This window comes from Urocitellus parryii, chromosome 1 (genome assembly GCF_045843805.1).
Source record: "Urocitellus parryii isolate mUroPar1 chromosome 1, mUroPar1.hap1, whole genome shotgun sequence".
NCBI lineage: Eukaryota > Metazoa > Chordata > Mammalia > Rodentia > Sciuridae > Urocitellus > Urocitellus parryii.
Window position 1 is genome coordinate 147,699,910 of NC_135531.1, and position 17,807 is coordinate 147,717,716.

A 17,807-nucleotide genomic window follows, 5' to 3' on the forward strand; every position below is an offset into this window, starting at 1 on the left:
CACTTGGTCCAATTTCCCAGGATATAGAACTTTGTAAAAATGGGAAAGTCCTGGATAAATCTAGACAGTTGGTCATGCAAGGGAAATGGCAGCCACAGAGTACTGAGTACAGTATAGCATTTAGGTTGAGGTATTAGGCGTTCTTCAACTTTGCTGTCATCCCTTTCTCCCTTAGCTCTGAAGTAAAATCCACTGTACTACTAATGAGGGTGTTACTTCTTTCAAAGGATTTCCCCAGTGAATTTCAACTTGATCCTTATGCTAACCTGGGCTGTAGTACAGTTCTAACCCAATATGCAAGTGCAGTATCCTGTTTCAAGGCTCCTGGATCCCAAAGAATATAGAGGCAGAGCACAGACTCAAACTTGGATCTCTGGAGGCCACTGTGCTATTCTCTTCTAGAACATTCTACCTGGATCTTTTTGGCTACAACAGTAGGCAAGAATCATGGGAAGAGGGGGGCCCTAAGAGCCAGGTCTTGACTGATCTCCTCCCTTGGAACAATTCAAATCCTTTCTTCTCTGCCTGCTGTTGGTCTCCCCATAGCAATCTCCATGTTGGATGCCCTTGAGCACCCACCTGCTGGCCATGAAGCATCATGGTATGGTAGAGACAGACAGATACAGTGATATTGGCTTCAGGATGATGCTCCAAATGGCTCAAGTCCAGGTTTTCCAAGAGGATGGTCGGCTCAGTCTGCCAATGGCAACTTGATTGTTTTGAGCTCTTTTGGGGCCTTTTTGCTAGGAGTTATTCAAGTGATAGGTCAACTCACGACTGGTGGTTGTGATTCTCAGGTTCTAAGATTTGCCACACTTGTTACACCCACTAGTATACTTATCACCTAATCTGCAGTCTCTAGTTCAAGGTCGAGAGGGCTCCATAACCCACTCTGGCTTATCTTAAAAGACTGGGCATAGGTTACCACTACCAACAGTAGACAGTTTTTCTTGAAAGCCTGTTACAATTATATATTTTTGGCATTTATGACCTCTAGGAATATAAAGTATATGCAAACCTTCTTTTTTCTGTGAAGTGAGATTTCCCCTGACTTAATTTAATTGAAGCAGTGTCATTCTCGTGGTGATATTCTTGGGAGAAGCTAATGAGTGTGGGGCTTAATACTTAGCCCCATCCTTGAAGATGTCGTTTAGAATTGCTCTATCATATGGGTATATTCTGGGTGCAGATATGTGAGGATCTCTTGATCATTGGATTTTTCCTGTTCTAAGAGCTGAATGTGGATGAGAAATTTTATTTTAAATAAATAAAATAGTTTTAAGAATAGGGTGCTTCTATGTCCTCTTGGAAGATTTCCCAGATGGTGGCACCTGTGGTCCATTAGTTTGAACAGGGTCCTCTGGTGCACCTATTACCTTTAGCATGCGTACCTTTCCGTCTTACAATAGCTGTGACCCCACAGCTCTTGGAAGCATCTTTAGATTGTTTTTTCTTTGGCGTAGAGACAGAAAGCAGACTAACTCTCTGAATGGAAGCGATGTTAACCTTGAGTTGGTCATTGAGATAAAGCCCTTGTACACAAAGGTCTCATCTGAGACTTCAACTCTTGGCACTGCGGTGTGAGGTGATGGTTTGACAAACCCAGTATGTTCCTGAGTTCTTGCCTGGGTTGGTATGCTTCTTGGAATCGTGGAAATGTGTGGCCCAGTTACATTTGGTTCTAGGTTTCAATTATTTAGAAGATCATAAGAATACTTGGGCTAAAAAAAAAATTGGGGAACTCGGTGCAATAGAAACATAGCCTCCTTATAAAACCCCTGTTGACAAGACATGCGGCTCAGCAGCAGAGGAAACTTGGAGGTGGACTGGCCTTTCGGTCCTTCTTAATCAACCTCCTTGGAACCAGCAGTTCCCTTAAGGAAGTCAAGTCTGGTAGGTAACAAAGAGTAAGGCTGGCCCATTCTTCCCTCCATGAGGAAGGGTCAAGGGGTACACGGGCCAGTGATCCAATGGCCTCTTCTGAATCTGCATGAATTTCTACAGCCCCTCATATGGTCAGTGAGCTCTGGGATCGACGATGGCTGCCTCTGGTCAAGGGCCGAGACACATCTGTCTGTTCCCTGGAGCAGGCTCTGGGACCTGGTGTCCTATTTGGCCCTAGAAGATGCTCCCCAGATGAGAGTTGAGCTGAGAAGTCCCCTGAGCATGGGCCATCCCTCCCATGCTCTTTGCTGCTTCTCTGTCCACGGAACACCCAGTCTTCCACGTGCTTCCGCTTGGGAGGACTAGAGCTCTTTGGGGTGCTGGTCCTGAAGTCCTGCTCTGGGACAGGTGGCACTGGACCATGAGTGGGCTGAGCTGCTACAGGAGTAGTGGCAGGTCTTAGTTTGCTTCTCCAGTTCTGGATTTCCAGGTTTCTTTTTTCTGTGGGCAGTTGGTCAATTTTCTGAGCTTTTGAGATGGGAGTTTTCCCATAAGTTCCTTGTAGAGACAGGAAAAAGTATCTAATGGGAAACAAAAGAATAAATGTTTTCTGATTTTGTTGACTTCCTTATTTTCAGTATTGAAAGGGGTATTAGACTCTACCTTCCTACAAAGAGCCAGGTTTTTACTGCACTTCTTATTATCAAATTTAAGCTTGGGTGCATGGGGGTTGAGGAGCACAACAGAGTAGCTGACATTTAGTATATACCAGGACTATTCCAAGGGCTTTGAATATTAGCTCATTCTCCCACTAATTCGTGTGCTTGGTATAGTCATGTGCCAGGTTATGATGATTCAATCAATGACGGACAACAGGGACTATGGTGGTCCTATAAGATTTGATAAGCTTAGGGATATAGCCAAAGCTTGGTTTAGGTAAGTATGCTCTATGATGTTTACACTACAATGAAACCATCGAAGGATGCACTTCTTAGTCATGTGCTGCTTAATGACAGGGCTACATTCTTTTTCCCCCTTTTGTGAACAGATGAGGAAACTGGTATTGAGAGGCTGAGTGATGTAACTGGAGCCATACAGTGGTCCACTCTGGTCAGAACCAAGCACTCTGAATCCAGAGTGTGTCCTACCTACCATGTACATTGTACACAAATTATTGGGAGAATTGGGAGAATCATTATTACATGGTGCATGACTATACCAAGCACACGACTTATGTTTTGGGGCCACTCTAATTTAGGCAAATGTAATTGATTGGTAATGCCAACAATTTGGAACTTAAGTCATCTTAAAATTCATCTTATTTTCTAGAGTCTGTGTACCCTGCTGAATGGAAAGCATCACTACTTGCCAGATGGAAAACACTAAGGCCCCAAGTGATGAGCTGAGATTTGCAAGTTCTCTTGAGAAATTGAGATATCTGTTGACTAACCCAGGGTTCCTTTCCTCCTGTGGTGGACTGTGGAGTTCAGTGTCTCCATATGCAGCTAGAATTTTCTCCCTGTTCCAAATTTAGGGAAGGTATGAGGAGGGGAATAAACCTTAGGTGGTGTGTGGGAGCAAATGGCAGCTTGTAACATGGGCTGCTCACATCCCCTCTTTCTTTTTTAGAGAAAGAATCTGACACCCAATCCACCTGGCCCAGGGGACATCTAAAGTCTTTCCCAAAGGTGAATAATCAACTTTCTTGAAAAAAAAATTATTAAAGTCCTAAAAGCAGAGAGGGGCTCCCAGTCTTCCACCGATCTTCAAATTGCAGGGTGACCCCACTGTGGGTGAGGGCTTTCTGATGACAACCCCCTCACCTCACCTGTGAAGTCCCAGGGGGACCTATATGCACATCAGGAAAGATCAGGCTTCTTGCCTAGAAACAAGAATTTCAGTCTGACCCTGTCCCCCAAACCACCACCTTTCTCCTTCATCCATTTATCAAAAAATACTTCAAGTTCCCACAAAGGGCTGGCCAGGCCTCACTAGGGTAAGCTCTGAATGAGCCAGAGACTTGCTCTCTTGTCACGTGAGTCCAACCATACATGGGGGTGGGGAGGAGGCAAGAGGACGTGCAGCACCTGATCTGGTCTGAAGACCTTCCTGGGAGAAGAGACGTGTAAGCAGAGGACTGCACAGGAGTTGGGCCAGAAGCCAAGAGTAATGACCCGAGTGTGGAGAGTTGGCACAGGGCAGGTGAGAGCTGAGGGCCAAGGTTTTTGTTTTCAGGCTTCTTAAAAAAAATGTATTGAAGCCCTTGGAGAATGATGAATGGGCAACATGATCACACTGGGATACATTGATGCTACACAATAATGGACCCAATAGGAGACCCTTGAAGTAATTTGGGGGTGAAGGGGCATGGCCCACCCATGATGGTGGCTGTAGAAATGTGTAGAAGGTAAAGCTACCAGAACTCGGTGCTGTGTAAGATGCACCTGGGGAACCCGTGCGTGGGTCAGGTAACTCCCAAGGGTCTGCTCTGGTTCCATGTGGGTAGTGCTTGCTGGAAGGAGCTGTGGAAAAGACCCAGATTTCTGGATTGGTTGGTGATGGAGGGTGGAATTGTGAATTGGAGATGTTGCCTGGTTTCCTCAGGCTTAATAGGGGAGGTGAAGAGTGGGAACTGGAGAGATGCCTCTGGAATTCAGAAGAGAAGGGAGTCTCAGTGATTTAGAATGAAGATTCGTCTGCTAAAAGTGATTTTTTAAAAAAAATCCACAACAATAAGAATAAAGTTAGAAGGGAACTTAGAGGTAGGATTGCCATCTACACCACATAACAGATGTGAGCCAGCAAAAGAAAGGAGGAAAAACTTAAGAGTGTGTAGAGTCCCTGAAGCCAAGGAAAGAGGGTCCAGGGACTGTTACCTTTTACTGTAGCTAATTAAGAGGCACATTGAAGGTCAACATTTCATTTGCTTTTCTTCTGTTTGTAGTTAGGGGAATTTGTGCTGTGTTTTATGCTGGTGGAAATAACTAGGTTTGAGAGGTCATAGTTAGTGGGCTAATTATCTTAAGTTTGGGTGGAAAATCGATCTCGGATGTAAGCTGCATTTATTATAACAATCAGTAAACAAGTAGTTTTCTACAGGTGAACAACTGTTCCAAATCAATAGCCCTTCCAACTGTTGTATATCATCCTTTCATATCAGAGGAAATCTCTTTGCTTCTCAATAAATATTAAGAAATTCAACTTTATTTTGATAGGTTATTTTGATAGGTTGCTTACTGTCTGTGTTAGGTAGGGTAACTAGGGACCTTTTCCTTACTTGTTCCTCATCTGTTCATCTTTTCAAAGCACCCTTTGCTTTATTAAAATGAGGCATCAGTCTTTTATATTCTGGCTCCAAGTCTTTTAGTTAGAGATAAAGAATGTGGGGCTTATAAATTTGGCTTTGCACATCTTAAATAACCTCAAAATAAATTGACAAGAATACTCAACCCTCATATTTGATACCTTTTTCTGACAAGGGCATGATTGTCATAGTTCCTCTCTTCAGTGGTTACCTTAAAGAAAGGGTAGGGTGGGAACTATGCTCCTGAGGCTTCTGCTTGTGCCCGATTGCTTCCCACAATACTTTTAGGGCTCACTCTTGATACCAGCCTCTTATACTATGGTCAGACTCACATCCAAATCATCCGTTGGATTATAGACTTCTTAAGGTTGCTGTTCCTTTCATTTATCTGAGTGCAGATGGGAAGTGTGCTATGCAATGATGGCAAGAGAGCGACTGTGATCAATGTTAGAAAGGTCATGATAGGTATACCAGGTGGTGGGCTATGTGAGAAAGAGACTTATTTCAGCCTGTGGAAAGTGGACGATGTCACGGAACTTCTAAAAAATCATATCTGACAAGATTACAAAGGCTGAAGGGTTCTGGTAATGGGAAGGCCATTCCAAATAGAAGGAACTGGGGGAGAAATGGTAAGGGGCCACAAACAGCTTGGTAGTGTGGAACCCAAAGTTTGAGGCAAAGGATAGGGAGATGAGCCTTCAGAGACCAGCCGAGAAGGGAAGTCATGCACACAGTGAATACTTAGAACTCATTTCTTTGGTGTTCTGCCATCTTGGCAGTTTCAGCCTCCAGCACAGGTGCAGCTAAGGGTGTTGATGGCCTCTAATTTGAGGATAGAAAGAGTTCTGCAATATTGTGATTTCTACTGAATACAGTCTCTAATGGTAAGTGGCTGAACTCTGAAGTTCAGGGTAATGAGACTGAGACAGGCTTTCACCTATGAGTATATCACTGTGAAATTACCCAATTTCTCTGGGTCAAGAGTGTGGGATGGAGAACAAAACATTGATCCACGGGTGGGAGAATCCAGCTCCCACTCTAAGGGGTACTGGGTTTATAGACACATCAGCAGTGTCAGGAACAAGTTGAACTAGAACCAAATTCTTAGCCCCTTGTTTTGTTTTTTCCATCAGCTCTATAGAAAAGTGTGTATCAAGGGTGAGCTCCACAGAAAGGCCAGACATTATTCATTTTGCCCTTTTTATGGAAAATGTGAAAGCAAAGAATGTTAGGTTGGGAATATCAGGAACAGTCTGTGCGCATCTGGCATACACAGGTTTTGTATGAGCGTTTTGAACAAATTTAAATGATGTTGAAAAAGTTGGCTATTTCATGCAAATTTTAAGTTTTTGGGAAAAACTGAAAACTCTGGAATGCTTTGCTGTATCTTTCCCCCTCTGTTTTCGCTAAACCTGACTTGGGGAAGTTGCTTGCCTATCCTGTAGGTATTCCCCGGCTATCACACAACCATAATCTTAAGTCAGAAAGGTAGGCATTTTTACTCCTATTTTACAGATGTCACAACCGAGGTAACTTGATTTAGTGACTTTGCTGCGCTGTGGCTGACCTGGGGACCACAGTTGGCATTGTTTGCCCCCTGGCTCATTGTTCTTTCTGTCCTAGCACCTTGCCTCTGGAAGAACAGCCACTAGGAGCCCATCAAGGGTCAAATAATGACTCCTGGGTTATGAAAATGGCTTATTAAAGGGAGACGGGCTTTCTAGATGGGAAACGACCCCAGTGTTCAGACCTTGGGAGGAGAGCCGCGACAGGTGTGAGGAAGCAGATGAGGTAGAACGTGGGGTCTGAGAGCTGGTTCACCATCACCCAGTAGGGATTGGTGGGACTGTTGCAGGTGACGCAGGTGGCATTATACACCACGGAGACCACAAAGTACATCAGGAAGCTGCTTAGCAGAACAAGTCCATGGACAAGGGTCTGTGGAGGGAAAGAAGAAAGCACTCTTGAAGGTAAAGGTCAGATTTCGGGCACAATGGTTGAACTACTTGGCGAACTCCATTTTAAACTTCTTTGAAATGTAATCACACAAATAAATAGAAAAAGACCAGTTGAATGGATAATTACAAAGCAAATATTCTTGTTGCTATTAACCCAGAGACCTCCAAATCTGTCTTTCTCCTGACATGGGTGATTGCCAGACCATCCTTGGTAGCTTTACCACTTACCTATGTTTCCTCATGTGGCCTATTTTTAAATTTTGAATAAATAGTATTTTTTTCCTTTTTCTCCCTCAATATTGTTTGCGTGAGGAGTCCGTTTCTTCCACACATGGCAATAATTTATTCACTTTGAAAGAAGCACTATGTTCTGTCGTCTGGTCTTACTGTCCTGTTTGTGCCTCTTCTTTTCTGTTCTTGTCTTTTAAACATTGTGATTATTTTTGTTTAATTTAATTTTCTCTTTACTAATTTGAAAGTCACATATACCATTTTTACTCTTTCAGTGATAACAGGTAACAAACAATCTTACTGGAATTTAGAGTATACATCTTCTTTCCCCTCCTGGATTACAAAGTGCTTTGGATCACTAGAGCTCCATTTATTTAACTCCTATGTCATTTGTTATCTTAGATGTCTATTTTAATTCTCTTAAGTCACGCAAGTCAGTGTTTAATATGATGGATACTCATTAAGATTTACTTACATATTGACCAATATCCATTCTTCTTGAACCTTTCATCTGAGATCTTTCCTTCTGGACATCTATTAGCAGGGACTTGTGTCAGTCTGCTGGTGATATACTCTGCTTTATTTCATTCTCATTATTGGAAGATTTTTTAAATATAGAATTCTTGTTTCACAGGATTTTCTTTAAGCATCTTCTAGCTCGCATTCCACTGTCCTCTGGCTTCCATTTTTACTTAAATGGAAATGTTTCTCAAAAATCTGCTTGTGTGTGTATATATATATATATATATATATATATATATATATATATATATATAAAATATATATTTTGTATTTGGCATTCCATAGTTTCTTTAATAGTGAATTGTTTTTGGTTTGCTTGTTATCTTCTTACATCTGTGGCTTGATATCTTTCGATCACTTCTACAAAATTCTCAGGTTATTGTTTTTTCAAATATTGTTTGTTTCATCCTCTTTCCTTCAAGGATTATTATCCATGTAAAGTGATTTTCAGATACCACTAATATCTCTACTATAATTTTTATTTTTTTCTATATTCTAGATAATTTTTTGAACAACTCACTAAATACCTCTTAGCTGTGTCTAATCTGCCATAAGGTTAACTATTAAAAATTAGTTACCATAATTTTTATAAGTAAATTCTCCATGTGATCTCTTTTCAAATTTATATTTCTTTGTATAATTTCCCAATCTGTGCAGATATTTTAAAGCTTATTCTTTACTATGATTAAATAGTGTTTTTGTCACTTACAGCTGATAATTTTGTATCCATTTGTTTCTTTATTCTCACTTATTGGTTTCTTTGGGAGATTGGTCATTTTAGAATAAATATTAGTGAGGATCATTTCAACCTTTGAAAGAGGAAGGCACCTTTCTCTAGAGAGGGCATGTGTGATTCCGTGCCCTTCAATCACTTCAAATGTAAGCCTAGGTTGATGTTTGGCTCACCCAGGTGACATGAGCCTGGGCTGCAAATCTATGTGAGGCCAGCGTCTGGTCACATTTTCCAAGAACAGGTCCTCTGTGCTCATCTTCTCTGTTTAGGTGCACCTAATTCTATGCCTCTTCCCAACTAAAGTGTAGCCTCTCGGATCCCAGTGTAATGTGATCTCGTATTAGGCTCCTACTTTAGGAGCCTGGATTTTAATTTTTGAGCCTTTCACTCAAGGTTCATTTTGGGCAGGGTCACAAGCACCCTCAAGGAAAGTGGTGCTGGCTCAGATGATGGTCTTTACTCTCCTGTGGGCTGAGAGCTTATTGTTCTTTCACAGAGCTTTCTTTAAAGGAAAAAGTTATCCAATATTTTTAGTTATTTTCAGTGTGAGCAGTGATCCAAAAACATCCCTGTTTCTGAAGAAGGAAAAAGTTAGCTAACTTCCTTTATTTTCTTTTTAAATTAGACAAAATTGTACATAGTTATCATGCGCAACATGTTTTGAAACATGTATACATTGTGGAACGGCGAATTTGAGCTAGTTAACATGCAGTACCTCACATACTGGTCATATTTGTGTGTGTAGTGAGAATCCTTAAGAAATTTCAAGAATGATACATTCTTATTAATCTTGTGTTGTACAATAGATCTCCTGAACTTCTAACTGAAATTATTTAGCTAAGTTTTACAACTGCTTTGATATGTCATTTACTAAGCTTTTGAAATATGTATGCACTGTGGAATGAATGTAAACACAATTAACAGAGGCATTATCTCACATGCTTGAGGTTGAGAACACTTGAAATCTCGTATGGATGTTTAAGAATATAAAAGTCATGTTGTACTATAGTTTTCTTAAACTTAGTCCTCCTATTCAACTGAGGTATTAAGCTAACTTTATAATTGCTTGGGTAGGGACTGTGTCAGAGCCACTAAAATTGTTTTATTTCTAGCCTAGGCAAGTAAGATGTCCCCCTGATTCAGAAAGATAAATGGGCTAGGGTTGTGGCTTAGTGCTTTCCTGGTATGTGTGGGGCACTGGGTTTAATTCTCAGAACCACATATAAATAAATAAATGTCCATTGACAAAACAATATTTAAGAACTAAGAAAAAAAAGGAGACAAATGATTTTAGTAACTGACTCCTTTCCAGAAAGGACTAGTAACTATTGGGGTTGGGGTACCTGTTTTAGAGGTGCATGAGGCAGACAGTATTTCCCAATTTAAAAAAAATTTTGAGGGGATGTGGCTCAAGCGGTAGCGCACTCGCTTGGCATGCGTGGGGCGCTGGGTTCGATCCTCAGCACCACATAAAAATAAAGATGTTGTGTCCACTGAAAACTAAAAAAAAAAATTAAAAAAATTTAAAAAAATTTTTATTTTTCATTTTGAAACAGAGTCTAGCTAAGTTATCAAGGATGGCCTTGAATTTGCTTTCCACCTGCCTCAGACTCCTGAGTAGCTGGGATTATAGGCATGTGCCACTGTGCTCAGTTTATATTTTCCTCTTTTTAAAGCAGATGTATGCAGTACTTCAAGAAAGAGGGCTAAGTGACTGTAGAAGATCTAGAAGTTTTAGTCTTGTCACCTATTTAATAATACAGTTGAGGCCTGATCACACTTTGCAAGGCATTTTGAAAGTTTAAAAATATCTAATGGTTAAGAAGGTCATAGCAGAGTTTCTTTGGGAAAATGTTGGATTGGTTTGTTTGAAATATTTCACAGTAATTACATTTTTTAAATATACAAAGATTAAGACTTGGAGATACAATGAAAATACCCTTATGTCCCTTGCAAATGACCTCTTTAATATTGAATATAAATTCAGTGTTCATTATTTTCTGCATGTTGTATACATGTGTTTATCCATGGTGATGGTAGCTTTTTACTTGAGCCTGTAGCTCAGTATTTATACATGATATAGTACTTCTTGCTGTGTCCTGAATGTACCCTTTCAAATTTATATGTTGAAGCCCTGTAATAGTATTGGGAGGTCATGCGAGGGGAGCTCTCATGAAAGGGGTTAGTCTTTATGAGAAGAAATTCAAGAAAAATGATCTTTTTCTCAGTAATGTGATAATACAGTTGTAAAACTGCATGTCAAATCACTGTCAGGACTGTCTATTCTACTTAAGAATAGACCATCCTTTTTCCTGTTGAACACTTTTCTTATTAGCCAAAAAAAAAAAAAGAAAAAAAAAACAAAAGTACTGGAACAAACATGCTTCTGTATCTCCTTATATACATATGTAAGTATTTTATGGGTTCATCAATACTTAGAGGGGAAATCATGTTGCAGTGTATGAGTACTTTAAACTCTGCTTTTTAAAGGGGTGTCAGTTTAAAGTCTAATAACATGAAAATTCCTTGTGTGTTCCCATCGAACAGATTGTTGAACTGATCTGCCAATGCTGTGTTTAGATTTCTTAAATATATTAAGATTATTTCATAATTTTTTCTTTGGATTGTCCATGCCCATTTTGTATCAGTGTTATTTTAGCCATGAAAAACAAATTACTAGACTTTGAATGGGTATCCCTCTAAAATTCCTACATGGGAACTTAATATCCAGTATGATAGTTAGAATCTTTTGGGAAGTGATTGTCATGAGTACTGTGTCTTGATTAGAGGTTGAAGGCAGAGCTTCAGTGCCTTTTGTCCTTCTACCATGTGAGAACAGTGTTCAGCCCTTTTGTCTCCTTCCTCTCCAGAGATGCAGTAAGAAGGCTCCAAATTGGAGGCTAGAGCAGCCTTCACCAGATGCTGGAACTGTCAGTACCTTGATATTCCAGTCTCGAGGTGTGAGAAATTTCTATTCCTTGGAAATTGCCCCTTTTCAGGTATTTTGTTACAGTGGCATAAATGGACTAGAACATCTATGTTTCCCTATTTTTTTCTGGTCCATGAATTTTTTTTTATTGGTTGTTCAAAATATTACAAAGCTCATGACACATCATCTTTCATACATTTGATTCAAGTGGGTTATGAACTCCCATTTTTACCCCAAATACAAATTGCAGAATCACATCAGTTACACATTCACATTTTTACATAATGCCATATTAGTGACTGTTGTATTCTGCTGCCTTTCATATCCCCTACTATTGCCCCTCCCCTCCCATATTCCCTCTCTACCTAATCTGTTGTTGTTCAGTTCTCTCCCTTGTTTTTCCCCCCATTTCCCCTCACAACCTCTTATATGTGATTTCATATAACGTTGAGGGTTTCCATTTCCATGCAATTTCCCTTCTCTCTGCCTTTCCTTCCCACCACTTGCCTCTGTTTTATGTTAATCTTTTCCTCATGGTCTTCCTCCCTGCTCAGTTCTTAGTTGCTCTCCTTAAATCAAAGAAGACATTTGGCATTTGTTTTTTAGGGATTGGCTAGCTTCTCTTAGCATAATCTGCTCTAATGCCATCCATTTCCCTGCAAATTTCATGATTTTGTCATTTTTTAGTGCTGAGTAATACTCCATTGTGTATAAATGCCACATTTTTTTTATCCATTCATCTATTGAAGGGCATCTAGGTTGGTTCCACAGTCTAGCTATTGTGAATTGTGCTGTTATGATCATTGATGTGGCAGTATCCCTATAGCACGCTCTTTTAAGGTCCTCAGGGAGTAGTCCGAGAAGGGCGATAGCTGGGTCAAATGCTGGTTCCATTCCCAGCTTACCCAGGAATCTCCATGGGAAAACAACATGCTTTCCATTTTGGCTGCACCAATTTGCAGTCCCACGAGCAATGTACAAGTGTACCCTTTTCCCCACATCCTCGCCAGCACTTGTTGTTGTTTGACTTCATAATGGCTGCCAATCTTACTGGAGTGAGATGGTATCTTAGGGTGGTTTTGATTTGCATTTCTCTGACTGCTAGAGATGGTGAGCATTTTTTCATGAACTTGTTGATTGTATATCCTCCTCTGAGAAGTGTCTGTTCAGGTCCTTGGCCCATTTGTTGATTGAGTTATTTGTTATCTTATTGTCTAATTTTTTGAGTTCTTTGTATACTCTGGATATTAGGGCTCTATCTGAAGTGTGAGGAGTAAAAATTTGTTCCCAGGATGTAGGCTCCCTATTTACCTCTCTTATTGTTTCTCTTGCTGAGAAAAAAACTTTTTAGTTTAAGTCCCATTTATTTATTCTGGTTATTAACTCTTGGGCTATGGGCGCCCTATTAAGGAATTTGGAGCCCGACCCCACAATATGTAGATCGGAGCCAACTTTTTCTTCTATCAGACACAGTGTCTCTGATTTGATATCAAGCTCCTTGATCCATTTTGAGTTAACTTTTGTGCATGGCGAGAGAAAGGGGTTCAGCTTCATTTTGTTGCATATGGATTTCCAGTTTTCCCAGCACCATTTGTTGAAGATGCTATCCTTCCTCCATTGCATGCTTTTAGCCCCTTTATCAAATATAAGAAAGTTGTAATTTTGTGGATTGGTCTTTGTGTCCTCTATTCTGTACCATTGGTTCACCTGCCTGTTTTGGTACCAGTACCATACTGTTTTGTTACTATTACTCCGTAGTACAGTTTGAACTCTGGTATTGCTATACCTCCAGATTCACACTTCCTGCTTAGAATTGCTTTTGCTATTCTGGGTCTTTTGTTTTTCCATATGAATTTCATGATTGCTTTATCAATTTCTATGAAAAATGCCATTGGGATTTTGTTTGGCATTGCATTAAACCTGTAGAGAACTTTGAGTAATATCGCCATTTTGATGTTAGTTCTGCCTATCCATGAACAGGGTACATTTTTCCATCTTCTAAGATCTTCTCTCTCTCTCTTTAGGGTTCTGTAGTTTTCATTGTATAAATCTTTCACCTCTTTTGTTAGGTTGATTCCCAAGTATTTTATTTTCTTTGAGGATATTGTGAATGGAGTGGTTTTCCTCATTTCCATTTCAGAAGTTTTGTTGCTGATATACAGGAATGCCTTTGATTTATGCGTGTTGATTTTAATCCTGCCACTTTGCTGAATTCATTTATTACCTCTAGCTGTTTCTTTGTAGACCCTTTTGGGTCTGTTAGATATATTATCATTATCATCCACAAATAGTGATAATTTAAGTTCTTTTCCTATTTTTATGCCTTTAATTTCTTTCATCTGTCTAATTGCTCTGGCTAGTATTTCAAGAACTAAATTGAATAGAAGTGGTGAGAGAGGGCATCCCTGTCTTGTTCCAGATTCTAGAGGGAATACCTTCAGTTTTTCTCCATTTAGAATGATGCTAGCCTGAGGCTTAGCATACATAGCTTTTACAATGTTGAGGTAAGTTCCTGTTATCCCTAGTTTTTCTAGTGTTTTCAACATAAATGGATGCTGTACTTTGTCGAATGCTTTTTCTGCATCTATCGAGACGATCATATGGTTCTTATCTTTAAGTCTATTGATGTGGTGAATAACATTTATTGATTTCCGTATATTGAACCAGCCTTGCATCCCAGGGATGAATCATATTTGATCATGGTGCACAATTTTGTTGATATGCTTTTGTATTCAATTCACCAGGATTTTGAGAATTTTTGCATCTAAGTTCATTAGAGATATTGGTCTGTAGTTTTCTTTCTTTGAAGTGTCTTTGTCTGGTTTCGGGATAAGGGTGATGTTGGCCTCATAGAATGAATTTGGAAGAGCTCCTTCTTTTTCTATTTCTTGAAATAGCTTGAAAAGTATTGGTATTAATTCTTATTTGAAGGTTTTGTAAAACTCCGCTGTATACCCATCCGGTCCAGGGCTTTGCTTGGTTGGTAGTCTTTTGATGGCCTCTTCTATTTCTTCCTTTGTTATTGGTCTGTTTAAATTGTGTGTGTCTTCCTGACTCAATCTGGGCAGATCATATGCCTTAAGAAATTTATCAATATCTTCACTATCTTCTATTTTATTGGAATATAGGGTTTCAAAATACTTTCTAATTATCTTCTGTATTTCTGTAGCATCTGTTGTGATATTGCCTTTTTCATCCTGTATGTTAGTAATTTGAGTTCTCTCTCTTCTTCTCTTTGTTAGCATGGCTAAGGGTCTGTTGATCTTATTTATTTTTTCAAAGAACCAACTTTTAGTTTTATCAATTTTTTCAATGGTTTTTTTTTGTTTCAATTTCGTTGATTTCCACTCTGATTTTAATTATTTCTTGTCTTCTACATTTGCTGTTGTTTTGCTCTTCCTTTTCTAGGATTTTAAGTTGTAGTGTGAGTTCATTTATTTGTTTTTTTTTTCTTTTTTTGAGGAATGAACTCCAGGAAATGAATTTCCCTCTTAAAACTGCTTTCATTGTGTCCCATAGATTCCGGAATGTTGTGTCTGTATTGTTGTCTATCTCTAAGAATTTGTTTATTTCCTCCTTTATGTCTTCTGTAACCCATTGATCATTCAGTAACATATTGTTCATTTTCCAGGTGATGCAGGATTTTTCCTTCCTTCTTTTATCATTGATTTCCAGTTTCATTCCATTATGGTCAGATATGGTGCATGGTATTATCTCCACACCTTTTATATTTACTGAGAGTCGCCCTATGGCATAATATATGGTCTATCTTTGAGTAGGATCCATGTGCTGCTAAGAACGTGTATCCACTTGATGATGGTTGATATATTCTATATATGTCGGTTAAGTCTAGGTTATTGAGTTATTGAGTTTTATAGTTTCTTTGTTCAGCTTTTGTCTAGAGGATCTGTCCAATGGCGAGAGCAGTGTGTTGAAGTCACCCATAATTATTGTGTTGTGGTCTATTTGACTCTTGAACTTGAGGAGAGTTTGTTTTATGAACGTTGAAGCACCATTGTTTGGTGCATACAAATTGATAATTGTTATGTCTTGTTGATGGATGGTTCCTTTTAACAGGATATAGTGTCCTTCTTTATCCCTTTTATTAACTTAGGTTTGAAGTTGATTTTATTCGATATGAATATGGCCACTCCTGCTTGCTTCCGAGGGCCATGTGAGTGGTATGATTTTTCCCAACCTTTCACCTTCAGCCTGTGTATGTCGTTTCTTATCATGAGTCTCCTGAAGGCAGCATATTGTTGGGTTTGTTTTTTTAATCCAGGTTCCTAGCCTATGGCTCTTGATTGGTGAATTTAAGCCATTAACATTTAAGGTTACAATTGAAATATGGTTTGTACTTCCAGTCTTGTTTGTTTGTTTATTTATTTTTTAGTTTGGCTAATTTTTCCTCTTTGGTTATTTTTCTCTCCCTTTACTGAGATAACTCCCACTTTTAGTTTTGGGCGCTATTTTTCAATTCCTCTTCTTGTAGTATTTTGCTCAAAATGCTTTGCAGTGCTGGTTTTCTGGCTGCGAATTCTTTTAGCTTTTGTTTATTGTGAAAGATTTTAATTTCATTGTCAAATCTGAAGCTTAATTTTGCTGGAAACTGTATTCTTGGTTGGAATCCATTATTTTTCAGCGTTTGAAATACGTTGTTCCAGGATCTTCTCGCTTTCAAAATCTGTGATGAAAAATCAGTCGTTAACCTAATTGGTTTACCCCTGAATGTAATCTGCCTCCTTTCTCTCGTAGCTTTTAATATTCTCTCCTTGTTCCCTATGTTGGCTATCTTCATAATTATGTGTCTTGGAGTTGGTCTATTATGGTTTTAGATGTTTGGGGTCCTGTAGGCTTCCAGGATTTGGCAATCCATTCCATCTTTCATCTCTGGGAAGTTTTCTAGGATTATTTCATTTAATAAGTTGTCCATTCCTTTGGTTTGAACCTCTGTGCCTCCTTCTAACCCAATGACTCTCAAATTTGGTTTTTTGATGAGATCCCATATCTCTTGGATAGATTGCTCGTGAGATTTAAACATCTTTTCTGTGTTGACTATATTCTTTTTAAGTTGATAAACTTTGTCTTAATTATCTGTTCTGAATTCTACTTGATCTAGTCTATTTGTAATATTCTCGTTAGAGTTTTTAATCTGGTTTATGGATTCCTGCATTTCTAGGATTACTGTTTGGTTTTTTTTAAAATCTCTATCTCCTGGTAAAGCTCGTTCTTTGCAGTTTGAATTTGTTTAATTCATTTTCAAAATATATTTTCATTGCTTGGATTTGCTGTCTCATGTCTTCTCTAATATTCCGTTCCATCTGAGTTAGGTATGCCTTGATTTCTTTCCCTGTTCATGTTTCTGATGCTTCTAGGTCCTCCTGTAGACTTAAGTTGTCCTGCATTGTTTGTAGTCCTTTTTTCCCTTGTTTTTTCATGTTGTTCACATTACTTTCCAGCTCTGTTTGACTGCTGTGTCCTATACATTTGTTTTGGCTTTGTATATCTCTGTTGTCTCTCCTTTGTGGTGGGAGATTATGCCTAGAAATGTTGGGCTTTATTGTACTTTAAAGCTGATTCATTCAATTCATAAAAGGCTTCCGGGTTCTGTACGCATATAGTGATTTGTTGTTTGTTCTTAGCACCTAACCTAAACATAAAGTCCTATGATGGTATGAGGGTTAGTATGTCTTGGCTACTTTAGAAGATTGCTCTACTGAGGGGGGATACTAACAAGCGATTCGATCAGGGTGTTGGTGGTAGCTAGGTATTTAGGAGCTCTATAGACAGCCTTGACACATTCACCTATTTGCATTTAGACAATTACACGTAATGGAAGACGTAATGCTTGGGATGAAAGTTGGGGGGTAGGGGAATAAAAATGCTCTTAAAAAGAAAGGAGGAGAGAGAGAGAGAGATTAGAGGAGAATGAAAAGAACAATAAGACTTGGGAAAGGAAAAGGGGAGAGAGGGACAAAGATCCATTTTCTTCTCCAGTAGGCGGAGCTGTGCCCTCCGAGCAGAGCCTCTGCCCTCTACCTGCCCATAGCAATCCCTGTAAGGTGTCTCCTGGTAGTCTCTCAGACTTGTCAGTCCAGAGCTGTTTCACCTCTCTGGCCCCTCCCCCCTTTCTCCTGTCAGCCGGCCAGCCAGGTCCTGTTCACCAGAAGCGGTTCCCCAAAGATCTAGTTACACTTGCAGCCCCACCGTGCATCTCATTTAAGCCCCAGTGCTGTGGTAAACTGG

The 17,807-nt window shown here is 39.4% G+C and overlaps 1 protein-coding gene across 3 annotated transcripts in view; it reads right to left on the reverse strand.

Moving 5' to 3' along the window:
- Positions 1-2,008: 2,008 nt before the first annotated feature.
- Atp10b (ATPase phospholipid transporting 10B (putative)) overlaps positions 2,009-17,807 on the reverse strand; it is a 110,149-nt gene continuing 94,350 nt past the window's right edge. For all 3 annotated transcript variants that reach the window (XM_077797699.1, XM_026395378.2, XM_077797701.1), the window contains 2 exons: positions 6,939-7,126; positions 2,009-2,465 (listed from right to left, as the gene is read on the reverse strand). In XM_077797699.1, the coding sequence (XP_077653825.1) occupies positions 2,009-2,465; positions 6,939-7,126 (645 nt within the window). The remainder of the gene's footprint in view (positions 2,466-6,938; positions 7,127-17,807) is intronic.